The 14,450-nt window shown below is 40.6% G+C and overlaps 1 protein-coding gene and 1 long non-coding RNA gene across 7 annotated transcripts in view; one reads left to right on the top strand and one right to left on the bottom strand.

The window, feature by feature from the left end:
• The window catches only part of LOC105663289 (uncharacterized), a 20,095-nt gene extending 12,367 nt beyond the window's left edge, over positions 1–7,728 (bottom strand). Inside the window, exon 1 of one of the 2 annotated variants that reach the window (XR_013038028.1) lies at positions 6,343–7,728. This is a non-coding gene — a long non-coding RNA (uncharacterized LOC105663289). The remainder of the gene's footprint in view (positions 1–6,342) is intronic. The other variant, XR_013038029.1, reaches the window with a different exon arrangement.
• Positions 1–14,450, top strand: part of tow (target of wingless) — a 20,069-nt gene extending 5,619 nt beyond the window's left edge. For 2 of the 5 annotated variants that reach the window (XM_003699848.3, XM_012291158.2), the window contains exons 2-4: positions 10,698–10,869; positions 10,948–11,005; positions 11,994–14,450. In XM_003699848.3, the coding sequence (XP_003699896.1) occupies positions 10,698–10,869; positions 10,948–11,005; positions 11,994–12,686 (923 nt within the window). In that variant the 3' untranslated portion in view covers positions 12,687–14,450. Of the gene's footprint in view, positions 1–146; positions 277–299; positions 685–7,971; positions 8,063–10,697; positions 10,870–10,947; positions 11,006–11,993 lie in introns of those variants that run through there. The other 3 variants (XM_076531127.1, XM_012291144.2, XM_012291164.2) reach the window with 3 other exon arrangements.

The raw sequence follows: 14,450 nt of genomic DNA, 5'->3' as shown, positions 1-14,450 counted from the left end.
AGACTTGGAAGAATTTTGAAACATAGTTGTATCAGAAAAATTGAAACAACCTGTAACCTGTTGTCTTTAAATATCGAATCAAGATGAAAGAAATATGAATTTACCAGCTGTGCTTCTCTCAATGCGATCGAATTGAATTTGTTTAGGAGTTGAGCAACTACTCGGAGGTGAACGACCCGCGCGGCAAAACCGCGAAGAAATCCATCGATTTGCAACAGGGAGCAGCGTTCTGTTCTACTTTGTGTCACGAGAGAAAAAGGAAACTGTTAATTCCAAGTAGGATCGATATTCCACCAAGGAACAATGGCAGTTCGACCGAGAATGCAGCTTTATCTCGTGCCAAAATTGACCTCGATACCGCCGCCTATCTGTTCCTGTTAGGAACGAAACTTTTTTTTAGGGCAAACTGATAAGCTCGATTTCTTGTCGTATGCACGAAGCCGACCGGTTGATTGTGTTATCGCCACAGCATATTTCCAAGCTCAAAGGAAGACCTAGACGAAACGATGAATAATTCATTTTCAAACGTTAAACAGCGAACCGAAGTTCTCGCGAAAATGAAAACGAGCCGTTTTATCGATATTCAGCGAGTCTACGCCTGGTGCTTTTCAAACAATTATTCGAGTAGGGAATTTCAAAAAGTTTGCATTCATCGATGCCTGTTCATATTTAAATACTTCAAAGGTGACCTACGTTTTGTATTAGCATACAAAAAAACACGAGATCGATTCGCGAAACTTGTGTCGTCGGTAGTTGGAAATATTTGATCTCGGAGCTGTAAAATGAAAGTGGAGACCGTGAACGTGGTGCATGCTACGTCTTTCGGAAGAGTAACGCGAGATCCAGTGAACCGATGGCGATCGTTAACCTCGATTATCTGAACTGATACAGCATTAATGACATTCGTAACTTCCATTTTCCTTCTGCTGAATCATTTGATAACGTTCGTTGCAGTTAATGGATGCTCGAGCGCTCCAAGTTCTGTCTTACAGGGCGTCACAAAAGTGATGTACACGGAATTACAAATAATTGGAATGTTACATTATCATTTTGGGATATAAGCGCCTGAAAATTCATTGGTGAATAATATTAAGTTGTAACATGGCCCCCTCATTTTTTCAACCAGTCATTTCGTGTGGAATACGAAACGATGAAGCGTTTATATAATCATTTTCGTCAAGGTTCAAGTTCCAAATCGATACTGGACATTTTGTGGTACTCTCATGTGTCAAATCGACACTCTGTACAAACGGAAGAAAATTGTACGAGGATATTTATGAAAACAAAGAAAAAGAAGGCACGTTGCGATCCGCAGTCGAATCGTATCATACCGGATATGGGTTGGGAGTTCGAATTACGGCGGTATAACTGGTTTCCGTGGAAATCAATACTTCGGCGACGATTGATAGCGATTCCTGTACTTCGCCTTCCTCTTTATACCTACATACACACATAAGCAAAACAAACGAAAGGAACGAACAAAGTCTCTCCGCAATCTCCGTTAAAGAGCCAGGTAATTTTTTCGCAGAAACGTAGTAGTCCAGACGAAACAGGGGCATCAGAAAAATCTCAAGTACCGCGCGATAACCCTCCGAGATAATTGCGACTTATTTCTAATTAAAATTTATTATGCATATTGGATATATAAAGGTCTTAGGATCTGGGAAGATAGTGAGAGAGCTCTCTGAGAGATTAGAGGACGTAAGGATTTGGGTATCCGGGGCATAGGGATCAAAATATAGGGATTTGAAGGATATAGAAATTTGAGGGAACAGAAGAGAATGTCGTGAATACTTAGGAAGGTTGATGGGTATTTAGAGATACAGAGATATAGGCATATCTAGAAATGTCGGGATATAGAGATAGAAGAATTTCGGAATACACGTCTCGATATATCAGATACTTTATCTTAACGGTAGTGTAAATATGTACCGAGGGATCCGAATCCAGATTCAATAGCGTAGTTTCATTCGATGGAATTTGTAGCGCACTATGACATTATAGGTGTCTAGTTATCTTATGGTAATTTAGGTTCGTTATTTGTTGATTTCGCGGGAAATTGATAGTTGACGAGGCTGGCGGGTAAACTAGGTCGGCGTCACACGACCCTATTCAATCGGTGGCTCGCTAAAATTAACGCGCGTTGTTTTCTTTCCGTTTCACACAGGCAAATCTAATTGTAGACGGCGGCAGGCTTTCTGCGCGGTCGGATAAGCCTCTCAAGTAGGATTTTATTGAATTAGATTATCAAAAAGATGCGGCTTCGTATCGATCCATGTCGTCCTCGTTCGCGCACGTCGAATTATCAAATCTTCGCATCGTCTTTCTGTACACGACTTTCAATCGAAACTGACCATATATTGGGCATGGATTTAATCCTTTTCGATCGCGTTCAAATCGGACGTGTACATAATGAACATCACACGTCAAAGAAAAAAATGAAACTGCACTCTCTTCTCGCTGCATGGTCCTGAATCAAAAGTCACAATTCGGTAAATGTTAATTTCGAACTGTTACACGTTGAGTCACGAGATCGAGTCGATATCGAAAGGTTGTCGTTCGGCCGATTCGTATTCGACGCGAGACAGACAGATCGAGAACATTGGTCGAACGACCGTACAAAGAATTAGTATTCGTCTCGCACGATCGGTGCGTTACAAGGCGCGAGCTGAAGCGTTGAGTAATCGCATTCCCGTAACCATTCGACGTGTTATTATTGGAATTCCACGTTACGGATGTCCGGCGAATGAAAGGCGCTGCGGTGTATAAGTAACGAGCCAACGGAAATTTGCCATTCGAGCGATTGTTAATTCCTTGCGCCGAGGAAGGTGCTCCGTCCGAGTTTCGTGGTAATTTGAAATTCTCATTCGAAGATTCGATCGTTAACGTTATCTTTAAACGATGTTGAAACGCTGTTAACACGTTCGCTTGATTAAATTTACATTCTGACGAGTACCTTGTTGGTTTTCGGATTTTCAAACTTGCGTAGAAAAAACTGCGTCAAACGTTGCGATTCGTTCAGGGAATACCTGGACGTAAGGATTCTTGAAAGTCTCGAATTCATCTTCAGAATTTCTTGCGATCTTGTCGCGTGTATCAGCGGTAGCACGTGGAACGTTCTAATGAATCACGTTGCTTGTCACGATACTGCCAGCTAAACATAGTCGATCCACGAAACACGGGTGACAACGTGTATTTATGGAACATGGAGCAGAACATTTAATGTTCTTGCTGTTTCCTTTCAAACGGACGACGATTATTTTATATCAATGAGCAATTACGCGAGACGTAGTTTCCTAGACGAGGCTCTCCAGACTCCTCATAGTCGATCCTGATCACAAGTATCTGATTTACGAAATTTGTTCAGATAAAGAAAGTGACATGCATGTTAATAAGTATCTTCAAGTATGTTACCTCTCGAGAACTATTTTTGAATGTACTAGCTTTCTAAACTTCAAAACCCAAGCGGTTTAAAGCCTCAGAGTTTCAGGAGTTTCAGAAATTCGAAAGTTTCAAGAAACCACAAAATTCCAAAGTGCTCTGCAAGTCTGCCATCCTATAAGATAGAATTTTGTGCGGAATTGAATTTACGTGGTATATCGTGTGCGCACGCATTCAGGTACACGCACATTGCGAATCTATTAAGTGCAGGTCGAATCTATCGAATTATAGCACGCGACACCCACGTTGCCATGAATAATGCATGGAACCAATAGCGCGACGTACTCGGCCGGAAGCTTTTACCTCGGCGGAAATATATTTCGAATATATACCGGCTCGTCAACGACCCTCTATATATCGGAGAAATTAAATTAAACCTGTCCCTTTCGCTCTGCATTTCTCCTACTTTTCTCTTCTTCCTGTTATTCAATTTTATCTTTAGAATCGAGTCGGGCGTGAATTTAAGTCCGTCTGTAATTTCGCAGAGAACGAAATTACGTTCCGTTGCTGTGGACGACTAGATCGATCGTTCTCAAAGCGTCGAACAGATTTCTAAGAAGGTCCTTCATCGATTCGATCAACGAAGCGTTCGATTATCTGCGTGTAATTGGTCATTGACGGCCGGGAAATGTTAAAAAAAAATGCGGTGACTAATTCGAGATATCTTGGCGTCGAGGACAAAAACATTGCGTGATGGTATCAGCGTAATTGACTATTGCTCTAACAGTCAGCTTGTTAACGCATTATTATGAGAATCAACGGAAAGCTTAAATGGTAGAAACCAATATTTAAATTGGTAATCGTATGCAAATGTTATATGATAATATCGACGCCATTGATGCTATTATTAAACTTAAGACGTCTTCTCGAGAAGCTGCAAAAGAATTGAAAGTTGAAAAGTCGAAGTTGATTATTAAATGTCGGTAGTTCGTAAAGTCGATTAATTAAGTATGAGCGGTTGAAAGGTGAAAGTTTCGCAATAACGATCGTATAAACGCTGTCGTAAAAATCATAAAAATGAAGTGGATAATAATCTCCGAAAGCGAAAGGACCGATAATATTTAGTCGCAAAATCGTGCTGGCACACGGTCTTCGACTAAATTTTCGAATTCCCTTGAATGATTCGAGGTACGATGTTCGCTCTCTTTTGCTCTCTTTTATTTTTACCGGTGGCCTTCGCGATTCCGTATCCCTCGCTCTCGAATCCAAGGTGAACGCGTCGCTTTCAGGTTTACGCTTTGCTAGCTTCTACCATCCGCGTGTTTCTGAGTTACGTTAGTCATTCGTGAACAACGACCGTCTTCCGGCAATATTCCGACACGATTCCCTCTCGTTTTCTCGCCGGCGCAATTATTTTTTCAGCTCGTCTCGCTCGAGATTCTCGCGAAATTTTAGTCGTTAAGCCAGGAACCACGTTTTTACGGCTGTTACGTGATTTAGGAAGATGAAGGTCGTTTTAATGCTCCTTTTTTCTCCCGACTAACAAACATTCTTGTTGGAATAGCATTTCATTCCGTAGTTATGTGTACGTTCCACGAATAATGATCAAGATATATAACGTCATTTTTTTAAATCTCATGATTGACTCGTAAATTTTTAGTTATACAACTGACAGACAACCAAAATTTTCGGACGCGAATACATTTTCGAACGATCGCAAGGCCATTTATCAAGAGCTCGTTCTATTAGATATTCGTGTTATCAAAAGTATATGGTTTCCTATCGAAATAACTTGGCCTATAAAAAAGGCAATCGTTGCGTTTTATAATTCCTATTGTAATTGTCTTCAGAATTTTTTCTTAATATCGTAGTCCAGCCTTGAAGATAAATTGTTTTTATTGGTAACCGTGCTTCATTTCCGGTTTCATTAATTTTACGGCGACTCGGGCCGCAATGCAATTTTTTTCGATCGTTCCATTTCCGCTACAATTATAATCTTTTGCGAACTTTTTAATCGTGAACAAACACGTTCGATACTACGTGATTCATTTCATGAAGAGAACTGTAAATCCCCGAAAAACAATAGCGAATTGAAATTCTAATCGGCCCTGACATTTTATCAATAAAATCTCAAATTTGTTTGTTTCCCTCGTCCAACAAAAATACCGACTATGATTATAATTTGTCATAGATGCGATCAATTGCGTCGATAATCGAATTGGAAGATTGATGGCTCGTGTTATCAACATTTTTTCGAAACGTGACGAATGTTTCGTTCCAAATCTACGTTGTTCCGATGGACAATACAGTCGAATTAACTTCATAACGGGAAGATAAATTTCGAGTAAATGAAATATCATGACTTTGAAAGCAACGTTGATGTAATACAAGTATTCGTAACGGAAGTTGATCGATTGCATGATTAATCTTTCCGTGACAGATAAGCTCAACTATTCGGGTAAAGAAATAAAAGAAACGATGCAACAATGACAAAAAGTCAAGGCATCCAATAAGTGTTTGATGACTCCATTTTTAATTCATATTACGAGCTGGTTTGTAATACTTGGTATGTCATTAATTGCATCATGCAGTATATCGTGGATCTAGGAATTTAGAAATACAATTCATTATTTTTTTATATTTTATTGCTATATATTCTTTCCGTAAACCCAAGGAAAAAAACGTCGATCGTTTTTGTGTAGAAACGAGGTAGAGGCTTTCGACCCATTCCGGAAGTCGAGCGAAAAATAGAGGTACTGAATCGCGCGCTGTGCCCTTAATAATGTTAATACGAGCGGAGAGAAAAAAGAAATAAACGGTGACGTTTCTTTGCCTCTACTCGTTGTGGAAAACGATTAACAAGGTTAATAATATAACGCCGATGAAAGGCCGTCGCTTTGAGCGACTCTACGTCGGACTAGGCTCGCTGGTGCACGATAAACGCGCACGTAAAACACGTACCAGATACGTAATTAACTGCGACGTAATTAGCTCACCTTCCAGACCGTGTGCTCTCGCTGCACTGTAACGGCCACGGTATTGCATCTCTGTGTGCTGAGATTTCTAATGGCTGTGCGTCAAGCGAGGGTAAGACCCCGTGCGCGCATGCGCGAGTCAAGTGGAGGGGGTAAGGGATGACGAGTCGGGTCTATAAAAGAGCGTGCCGCGGGTAGCACCCCTGACACGCTTTCGCGCCCCACTATGGGCGGTAAGGGGTACAGTCAGACCGCGGGAAACGCTTTGATTCAAATACAGAGAGCGCGAAAGCGTTGGAACTATTTTAAATAAAAACCATGAAATTAAATCTGTGTTATAAAAACGAAATATGAATGCGTGTAGATGTTTCTAGATATGTACACTCTATATCCTTATATTTATAGATTTCTCTATCTTTTGACTCTTACATTTCTAAACTCCTAATACGTTTAACGCGATGAATATCGCGTCAGCCGATATCATGCAATTGAAGTAGAGATGTTCTTTGACTTTTGCAATTGTTCTCCAGAAAAAATTCCGAGCTAAATGTAAATGCTGATGCTACGTCAAAAAAAAGAATCTTGCACGGATGAATCTGTCCGTACGTCATAAATTTATTTTCACTTTCCTCGGTAGAATTTCTGCTCGACAAAGTAATTCACGCACGTAGGCGTTACATGGAATTTCTGAATTTTACTCTGTTCATCGACCTTCGGCGACTTGCCAACTTGAAATCGAGCTGGATGAATGAGAACAGTTTCCATGGATTGATTTCTCGTTACGTCAACCAAGATCCCTGAAATATTTCATCGATTGAATCTGAACCCAACCTCTGTCCGCTACGCACACGATTTCGACATAAAATATTTGAGAAAACAGATGGGATTAAGTTAATTCACTCGTAGAGAAAAAGATTTCGCGCAAATGTAGATCGATAAAACTCGAAGGAAATCTGGATAGATTGTTAGCAATCTCATCTGTTTTAATTATACATTTAGAAATCTGAGATTAAATAGTTGACCTTTGGAGATCGTCAAAATCTGTGAAACGTCTGGTTTTCAGACAGAATCGATGTTCTCATTCCGGTTAAGTATTCTCGTTCAACGATACGATCGCTCGTTTTTCGACCGAGGAATTCATATCGAAATTCTGGTTGGCTGCAGAATTCATCGTCGACGATTTTCGAATTAATTCGTGGAAAGTTACAAACGTTATGAACGTGTACGTTTCGTATGCATCCACAATTTTTCATGGCAAGAAGACCACTTCTCAAGTGACTCGAAATTTATGTAACTCGTTTTATCAGCTTTTAAATGACGTTAGTTATAATTACGAGCCATCGGTATCGTAAGTACACAGATATTTACGGTTGCTCGGAAAGTACGCGGTTTTAGGAGTCTCTGTACGGGTTCTGAGAGGGAAGCGTATTATGCGTCTAGCATGTAAACACAGATCGAACAAGGTTAGGTAACGATGTTAAAGCTTTAATAGGATCATGTGGCAGGACGATCAAGCAGTGAAGACTTATCGCTGGATGAGCAATAAATCGACAGCTTAACTCCTTACTTTATGATTTCTTTCGCCACTACGTGTCTAACAGCTAATAACTAATACGTTGACCGTTGAGTAAGCGGCGCTAAGAGTTCTAAGAAAAACAAGATTCTAACGTCACGCTTCTAACAGACTGGAATGACATTATCTTCGAGTTAGTACTTCACTTTTTTAAATACGTATGGTTTCCAGAAATGACGCGTTATTGCGTCACATTGGTAAAATTTAACCATTTTTGCGTTCTTCCCATTCGACCTGTTCAGGCATCAAGAATGAAATAAAGTTCAGCGGAGGCATTCGCGTAATTGGCGATTCGTTCACAAATTGACAACCGATAGTTCCAACAACTCTCCGTCGGTTTTCTATTCCGACAGGTCGATTCGATCTTCCGCTTCATGCACCAGAGTTTCATTTAAAACGGCTTCCACCTGAGCTCGTTTTTCTCGTGTTACACAATCGATTCCCTTCTCGTTGGTATCTCACGCCTACAGCTTCGTATTCTGATTACTGATTTATGATTGTTTTATGTAAAATAATCGAAGCGTGTTCGTGCAATGCTAATCGAATTTTGCTCGACAGTAAAATATTATTAATACATATTTTACTACTTTTTGATTATCGAAATTGTATGTTATTCTTTCGAAACACCTGGTGCGTTATACGTTATTCGCTCGATGTTTCTGAAAGTCCGCCTCGTGCATCGCATACTAATTCGACGCGATTAAAGACGCGGCTGGCGCGCCTGAAAACAGAACAAAATTATGCGATAAAACAATTAAACAAAATTTCTTTTCACTTTCACGCTCCTTTTGGACTACTATTCTTTAGTGTGCGCCATTTATTCGGTACCCTCTTTTAAGAACTACCGGGATCGTTATATTATGGCTATTCATTCGATATGTGTAAGGTCGTACCTTGTACGTCAAACGCTATTTATCAAACATACATGACGCACCGTATACGTCTTACGTTATTTATTCAATAGACTTGCAAAGCGGTATGTTTGCGCTACTTGTCCCATCCGCGTAACAAGGCACCTTGTACGTCTCGAGCTAATTATTCGATTCACTATACGAGACACCTCGTGCGCGTTACATTGTCACCCTCGATAACGTGACAGGTGCACAAATGCATTGTCAACCGACGCTTGAAAAACTATTTGAAACGAACATTGGTTCGAAATCGGTATAAACAGTGAATATTTTAACGACGAGTAAATTGGTCAGAAAGAGTAGATAGCTCCTTGTGTTCGAATTTGCTTCTTGGACGGATCGAAAGAAATGAAAAAGCTCGACAGAAGGAAATTGCAAGCTAATCAACGGAGTTGAAAAAATTGAGCATCGAGCTCGAAGCAGTCGCGTGAACGTGGACGCGCTGGTAATGTTCATGCATGGATGAGACGATATCGCAAAACAAGCATCCAAGAGTCGTGTCGCGTAATTGTAACGAAGCGAAGTTACGCTACGGTCGTCAAGACCCACCTACTGACCTACACGCTTCTACATAGAGCCAGCAACCGTGTTTTGTCTTTGCAAGTGTTCGTACGTGTCTCGGGTTTATTTGCGTTTCATTGTAATACGAGTTCATTCTCCTTTTCCTCTATCTCTCTTTCTCCCTGTTTCGCGCCTTACGTGTGCCAATGAATGGACCACGTATTCGTGCGCGTTGCACCGATTAACCATCCGACTTATCACCCCTCGCGAATAATTGCATCCGTTTCGAAATGCCAGTGAGCATCCTTCTATCGAAAACCCCTCGAACCGATCGGAACGGCACGGCAATGTTTAATTCGCGTATACCGTTTGAATTATTAGGTATTTAAGAGGATCGCTTTTACGTTAGCTCAGGTACTAGATTTAGAATTATTTAGCAACCTTTGCAGTATTTCTCGAGCCCTAATTTGCTATTAATACAGCTTCAAATGTTTCAAGTATAAACTTGTTCAGAATAGATCGGGGTTAGATATTACTTTTCATTCTTTAGCGGTCCAAAATTTGACTGTCTAATTTTAGTCGACACTCGTTTAGTTCATCTGGATCGTGATTGACCCGCTCGAGAGTCGATTAAAGGTGATTGAAATTGATTATTCGTACTAATCATAGAACATACTTATCCGTTATTCTTCCTACTATCGGTACGTGTCGTTGAAAACTGTGACGAGATGCGCTTCGCTCGCTTTTCAGCAAGTCATTTATAGTCGACGGTCGGTCTATTTTAATCGAATATTCCGTTTGGACTCGGGCCTGAGCGTATAATGGTCCTTAAAAATGTCGAGCTACCCGTGATAAGATTATAAACGTGTTTACGAGCGCAACATCGTGAACCTTGTACCCGAGCCGCGCTTTTACGATTTGAAAAATCGTTCCACCCTCCCTGTGTGTGGGCATCGCGCCGTTTCTTTCCTTTATCCTCCGTTTCCCATTGTTCATCTATTATGCACGATAATACTCGAGTTCGCGACCTTTCTACAAGACCCCCCGCTTCTGCAACACTTTTTTTTGCGTTTATTTTCCTTCTCGTTAATGAAAAGAAAGTGGTTTGATACGCTGCGTTGACTCTGCACTTTGTACACTCGAGTGTATTGTAGATCCGCGAGTAGACGATAGATCATTGCTGGTCAGGGCCTACCCTTACGAGTACTTACATATTGCTGTATATTGCATAGTTATGCATTGTATTCTTACATTACGGAGGACCACCCTGATCTCTCGTTTTACAACCAGTTTAAGAATTTTCAAAGTGTCGGCGATACCGTTCGATTAATATTTTCATCCTTTTTCGTGTCGCAGGTTCTGCGTCCGTGGAACAGAAGAATGGAAACGGCAGCGCAAAAAATAATAAAACGAACAACAACGGGGTCGAGGTGAATCGGAACGAGGAACAAAATGGTTCTAGCGAGCTGAAAAATCAAGCCAAGAAGAAGTCAAACGCACCTGGAAGTGGTCCTCTGTTACAACAAGCGTGAGTTTCAATTTCTGAATCTTTCGAAAGAAGAATATAAATATGTAGAAAACTAAAAGTTAGTTTTTAATGTTACAGAGAGATATCCACCAGTCAACTTGACTTCTTCAAGATGCTCGATGAGAAGATCGAGAATGTAAGTGTTGCATCTTCCACGGAAGAGAACCATTTTTTCTAATTTCTCTCAGAGTTCTCAATAGATTTCTCTGGGTTCTATATAACTTTATAATAATCTGTCTAGCTTTTATTCAGGTGCGTCTAGGATTTTCTCAAGGCTATCCGTAGGCTTAATGAATTCAAACGTGTGTTACATTCTGAGTATTCCACAAAATACTGTTTGTCCGATTAAATCTGTCTTGCACGGAGTACGCCATCGTAGTAATCCACTATGTGACGAAGCTTTCGGCTTACGCTATGTAACGAGAATCGGGATTAGCCTCGAATTACGCGGTGTATTCTCTATCGTGTCGGCAAAATACATTGGAATCAGGCCGTGTAAAATAGATTGTGTACCCTTAAGGCTTCGCTGACCTTGCTTGGCCAGCCTTGTCACAATAATAATATTAATCCGTGCGGCAGTTGGTCAACCAGTTGCAATTTTTATCTACTGCGGGACATGAATTTGTTTGGTATTTCATTGGTTGCATACTAAACGACCTTGCGACCATACCGAAGATGCCGCTCGTTCCTCACCCTTTTTTCTTTTCATGCGTTCGTACCGGTTGTTCTTGACCGCTCTAACGTGATCTCGATCTCGTATTCTTCGTTCGTACTGCAACGCACTGGAAATTTATTGTAAACAGTTTGTTTCGAAGCGTGATCGATCGTCTTGTCAGAACGATTTGGAAAATTTTTAGAGACACTCGAGTAAACCCAACAAGGACAAGAATTTTAGATGCATAGGTGGATAGTGTTCGTCATTTCTTCTACTCTTGAATCTAGACTTGAGTATAGACTTCGTTCGGTGAATAAAAGAAAGAAAATTGTGTTAAAAGAACCTAGAGAAATCTTAAAGAGAGCCTCATTCATCTTAGCGAGACAAGAAATAAAACAATCATTAACCAAGCTAAGCGTTCACCTCAATCGCTGTAATTCTAAGAGATATGGTAACACTATGATTACAGGGGCCAGATTACGACGAAAGTTTGGACACGATGGCCAGAGCCGAACGAGTATCCAATCTTCTTCGTCAATGGGAGCTTGCCAGCGTGACCTGGTCCAGCGTATCCGACCTGAACAACACCTCTCCCTCCTGTACAACGAAGAATCGTGGATCTGGATTGAATTCGTCCCGGCAAAGTTTGAGCGCGAAAGACAGAGAAGGAATGAGGAACATAGTCGGTGGTAGACCGGAGAGCGCCCCGATTTACGTGAGGAACGCGAATCGCGTAGACGGCCTGCAGGAGACTCACTGCCCATCGCCAAACATGCCGAGGCACGTGTTAGAGTCCATCACCCAGAGTCCGACGCAAAGCTTGAAGAACGTCACTCCGCCAGGCTCGTCTCCTACCAGTTTGCGCTATCATCAGGACACCTACAAGGAGTGCAACGCCAATCAACCATCCGTGAAGACCGTCAACGTGCACTACGGTACTCAAAATCCTGTAAACGGAGAGTACGTGACCCAACAGGCCCTTTATCGCGATCAGTATTTACAACAAACCGGAATCATTACCGTACCTTCACAATATTCGACCAGCTCGCCCGGTGGCAACGTGCTCAGAAACAATCCGTACATGCAACAATATCAGATCACTAATCCGCAACACTTCACCGCCTCCAGAAAACGAGGCTTCAACGCTGCCCAAATGACGTGACCGGACTGGCCATGCACCACCAGATAAAAAGACTGAAATTATATCTTGCGAGAGAAAGAGAGAGGGGAGGGGGAGAGAGAAAAGCGCTAGCTGGACTCGACGATGATCTTTCTCGAGCTCTTCGTCGAGATGATTCTACGAGACAAGAAAGAAGGAGAGAGAGCCTCTGCAAGGCTGGAGACTGACCAACAAACGGAGAAGATACGGATGTTTCTCTGTATGTTCCTAACGATTCCGTACATTTTCGTTGCGGCGAAGACACGTAAAGTTCGGTACAGGCGAACGATCTTCGTCGTTGCGGTTTCACGCCGGTAATATCTTGCGATTCCAAATTATGACACGCTATCGTAACGATATCGTTTTATTAATTGTGACGTGATGTAAACCTGTCGAATTGTGGAGCGACACCTGTGCGAAAACGCAACGAGTCGTTCGTCTCCACCGAGCCTAAAAAGTACACGTATATCGTGTGCACGGATGATACACAGCGATGCTAAAACACGTTGGTGATGGCCTAAAAGATATCGCGATCGCGAAAAGAGGCAGCATTATCTGTTCTATGGAAATTCTTCTGGAGTCTGCTGACAGAATTCTTCGCTATAAGTGCCAAAATGCTTTCGTAAGCAATTCGATTGTCACGGGAAAAAGAGAGAGACATTAAGGTCCCTTTATGTGCAACCTTTCCATGCCTATTCCGAGTATGGAATTTTCCCTTTGCCCATTTTTCTTGTATAGACTGCAATTTTGGTGCAATATTAATCTTCCTTAAGTTTAATGTCCTTTGGAGATAGTCACGATATTAGAATAATTATTTTGTATATATATAAATGAATGTATAAAAGTAAATGATGACCGTTTTGAAAGGACATTACATTTACCGGAGTTAATAATGCGTCAGATCTATCAGATACGAGAAAAATGAATATACGATCAGGTACGATACGGTTGTTTATGAATGGACCTTTATCCGTTGAACCAATACTCCGTTCTTTGTAATTCGTGTAAATGAAACTTTTCGATGTGTATATGATATACATATTTTTTGTTTCGTTCATACTTGTACTTTCGTTCTTTTTTTCTAATCGGTAGCATCTCTACGTATCATTAATAAATGTATATTTCTATATATATAAGGGAAAAAGAACAAATATATATATATATATGTATACAAAAAATAAAAAAGAACCACACGCGAACGCGAGTTTCGCCGTAGCGTTTTGTATAATTGTGTAATAGACAAAGAATATTTCTGAAATATATGTATATGTACATCGCATATACGCGTGTATGCATTTATGTATGCATCTAAAAAGCATCAAAGAAACCGAAAACATCAAATGTATTTAGGAGTCTTACTTATATACCGTGTATAGATTCAATTGTATGTATTGTATGGATACATTTAATTTAACGTGATGACTGTATATTTATATGTTGACCATGTTCAAAGTTAACGATATATATAGTTGATGATGAGAGTTTTATATTTCATGTTACGGATATGCTGTATATCGTGGAATACACTCAATCGAATTCGCTGCATCGCTGTCAAATTCAAAACTACTACATTCTTATTTTTTTCTTCCGTTCAACAACCTTCATTTATTTCTGCTATTTTATAAATGAATTCGTAGGTTTCCCCAACGAATGATACTTGTATCGTCGATTGTTACATGCAATGGATTTTCGTAATCCGTCAAGAAAAGATTACGGTATGTAAATTGAATAGACATTAAAAAAATCGATATATTTAAAACAATTAAA

The sequence above is a fragment of the Megachile rotundata genome, chromosome 4 (assembly GCF_050947335.1).
Source record: "Megachile rotundata isolate GNS110a chromosome 4, iyMegRotu1, whole genome shotgun sequence".
Taxonomy (NCBI): Eukaryota; Metazoa; Arthropoda; class Insecta; order Hymenoptera; family Megachilidae; genus Megachile; species Megachile rotundata.
The sequence above is the reverse complement of the archived record's forward strand: the minus strand, read 5'-3'. Positions and strand labels throughout refer to the sequence as shown.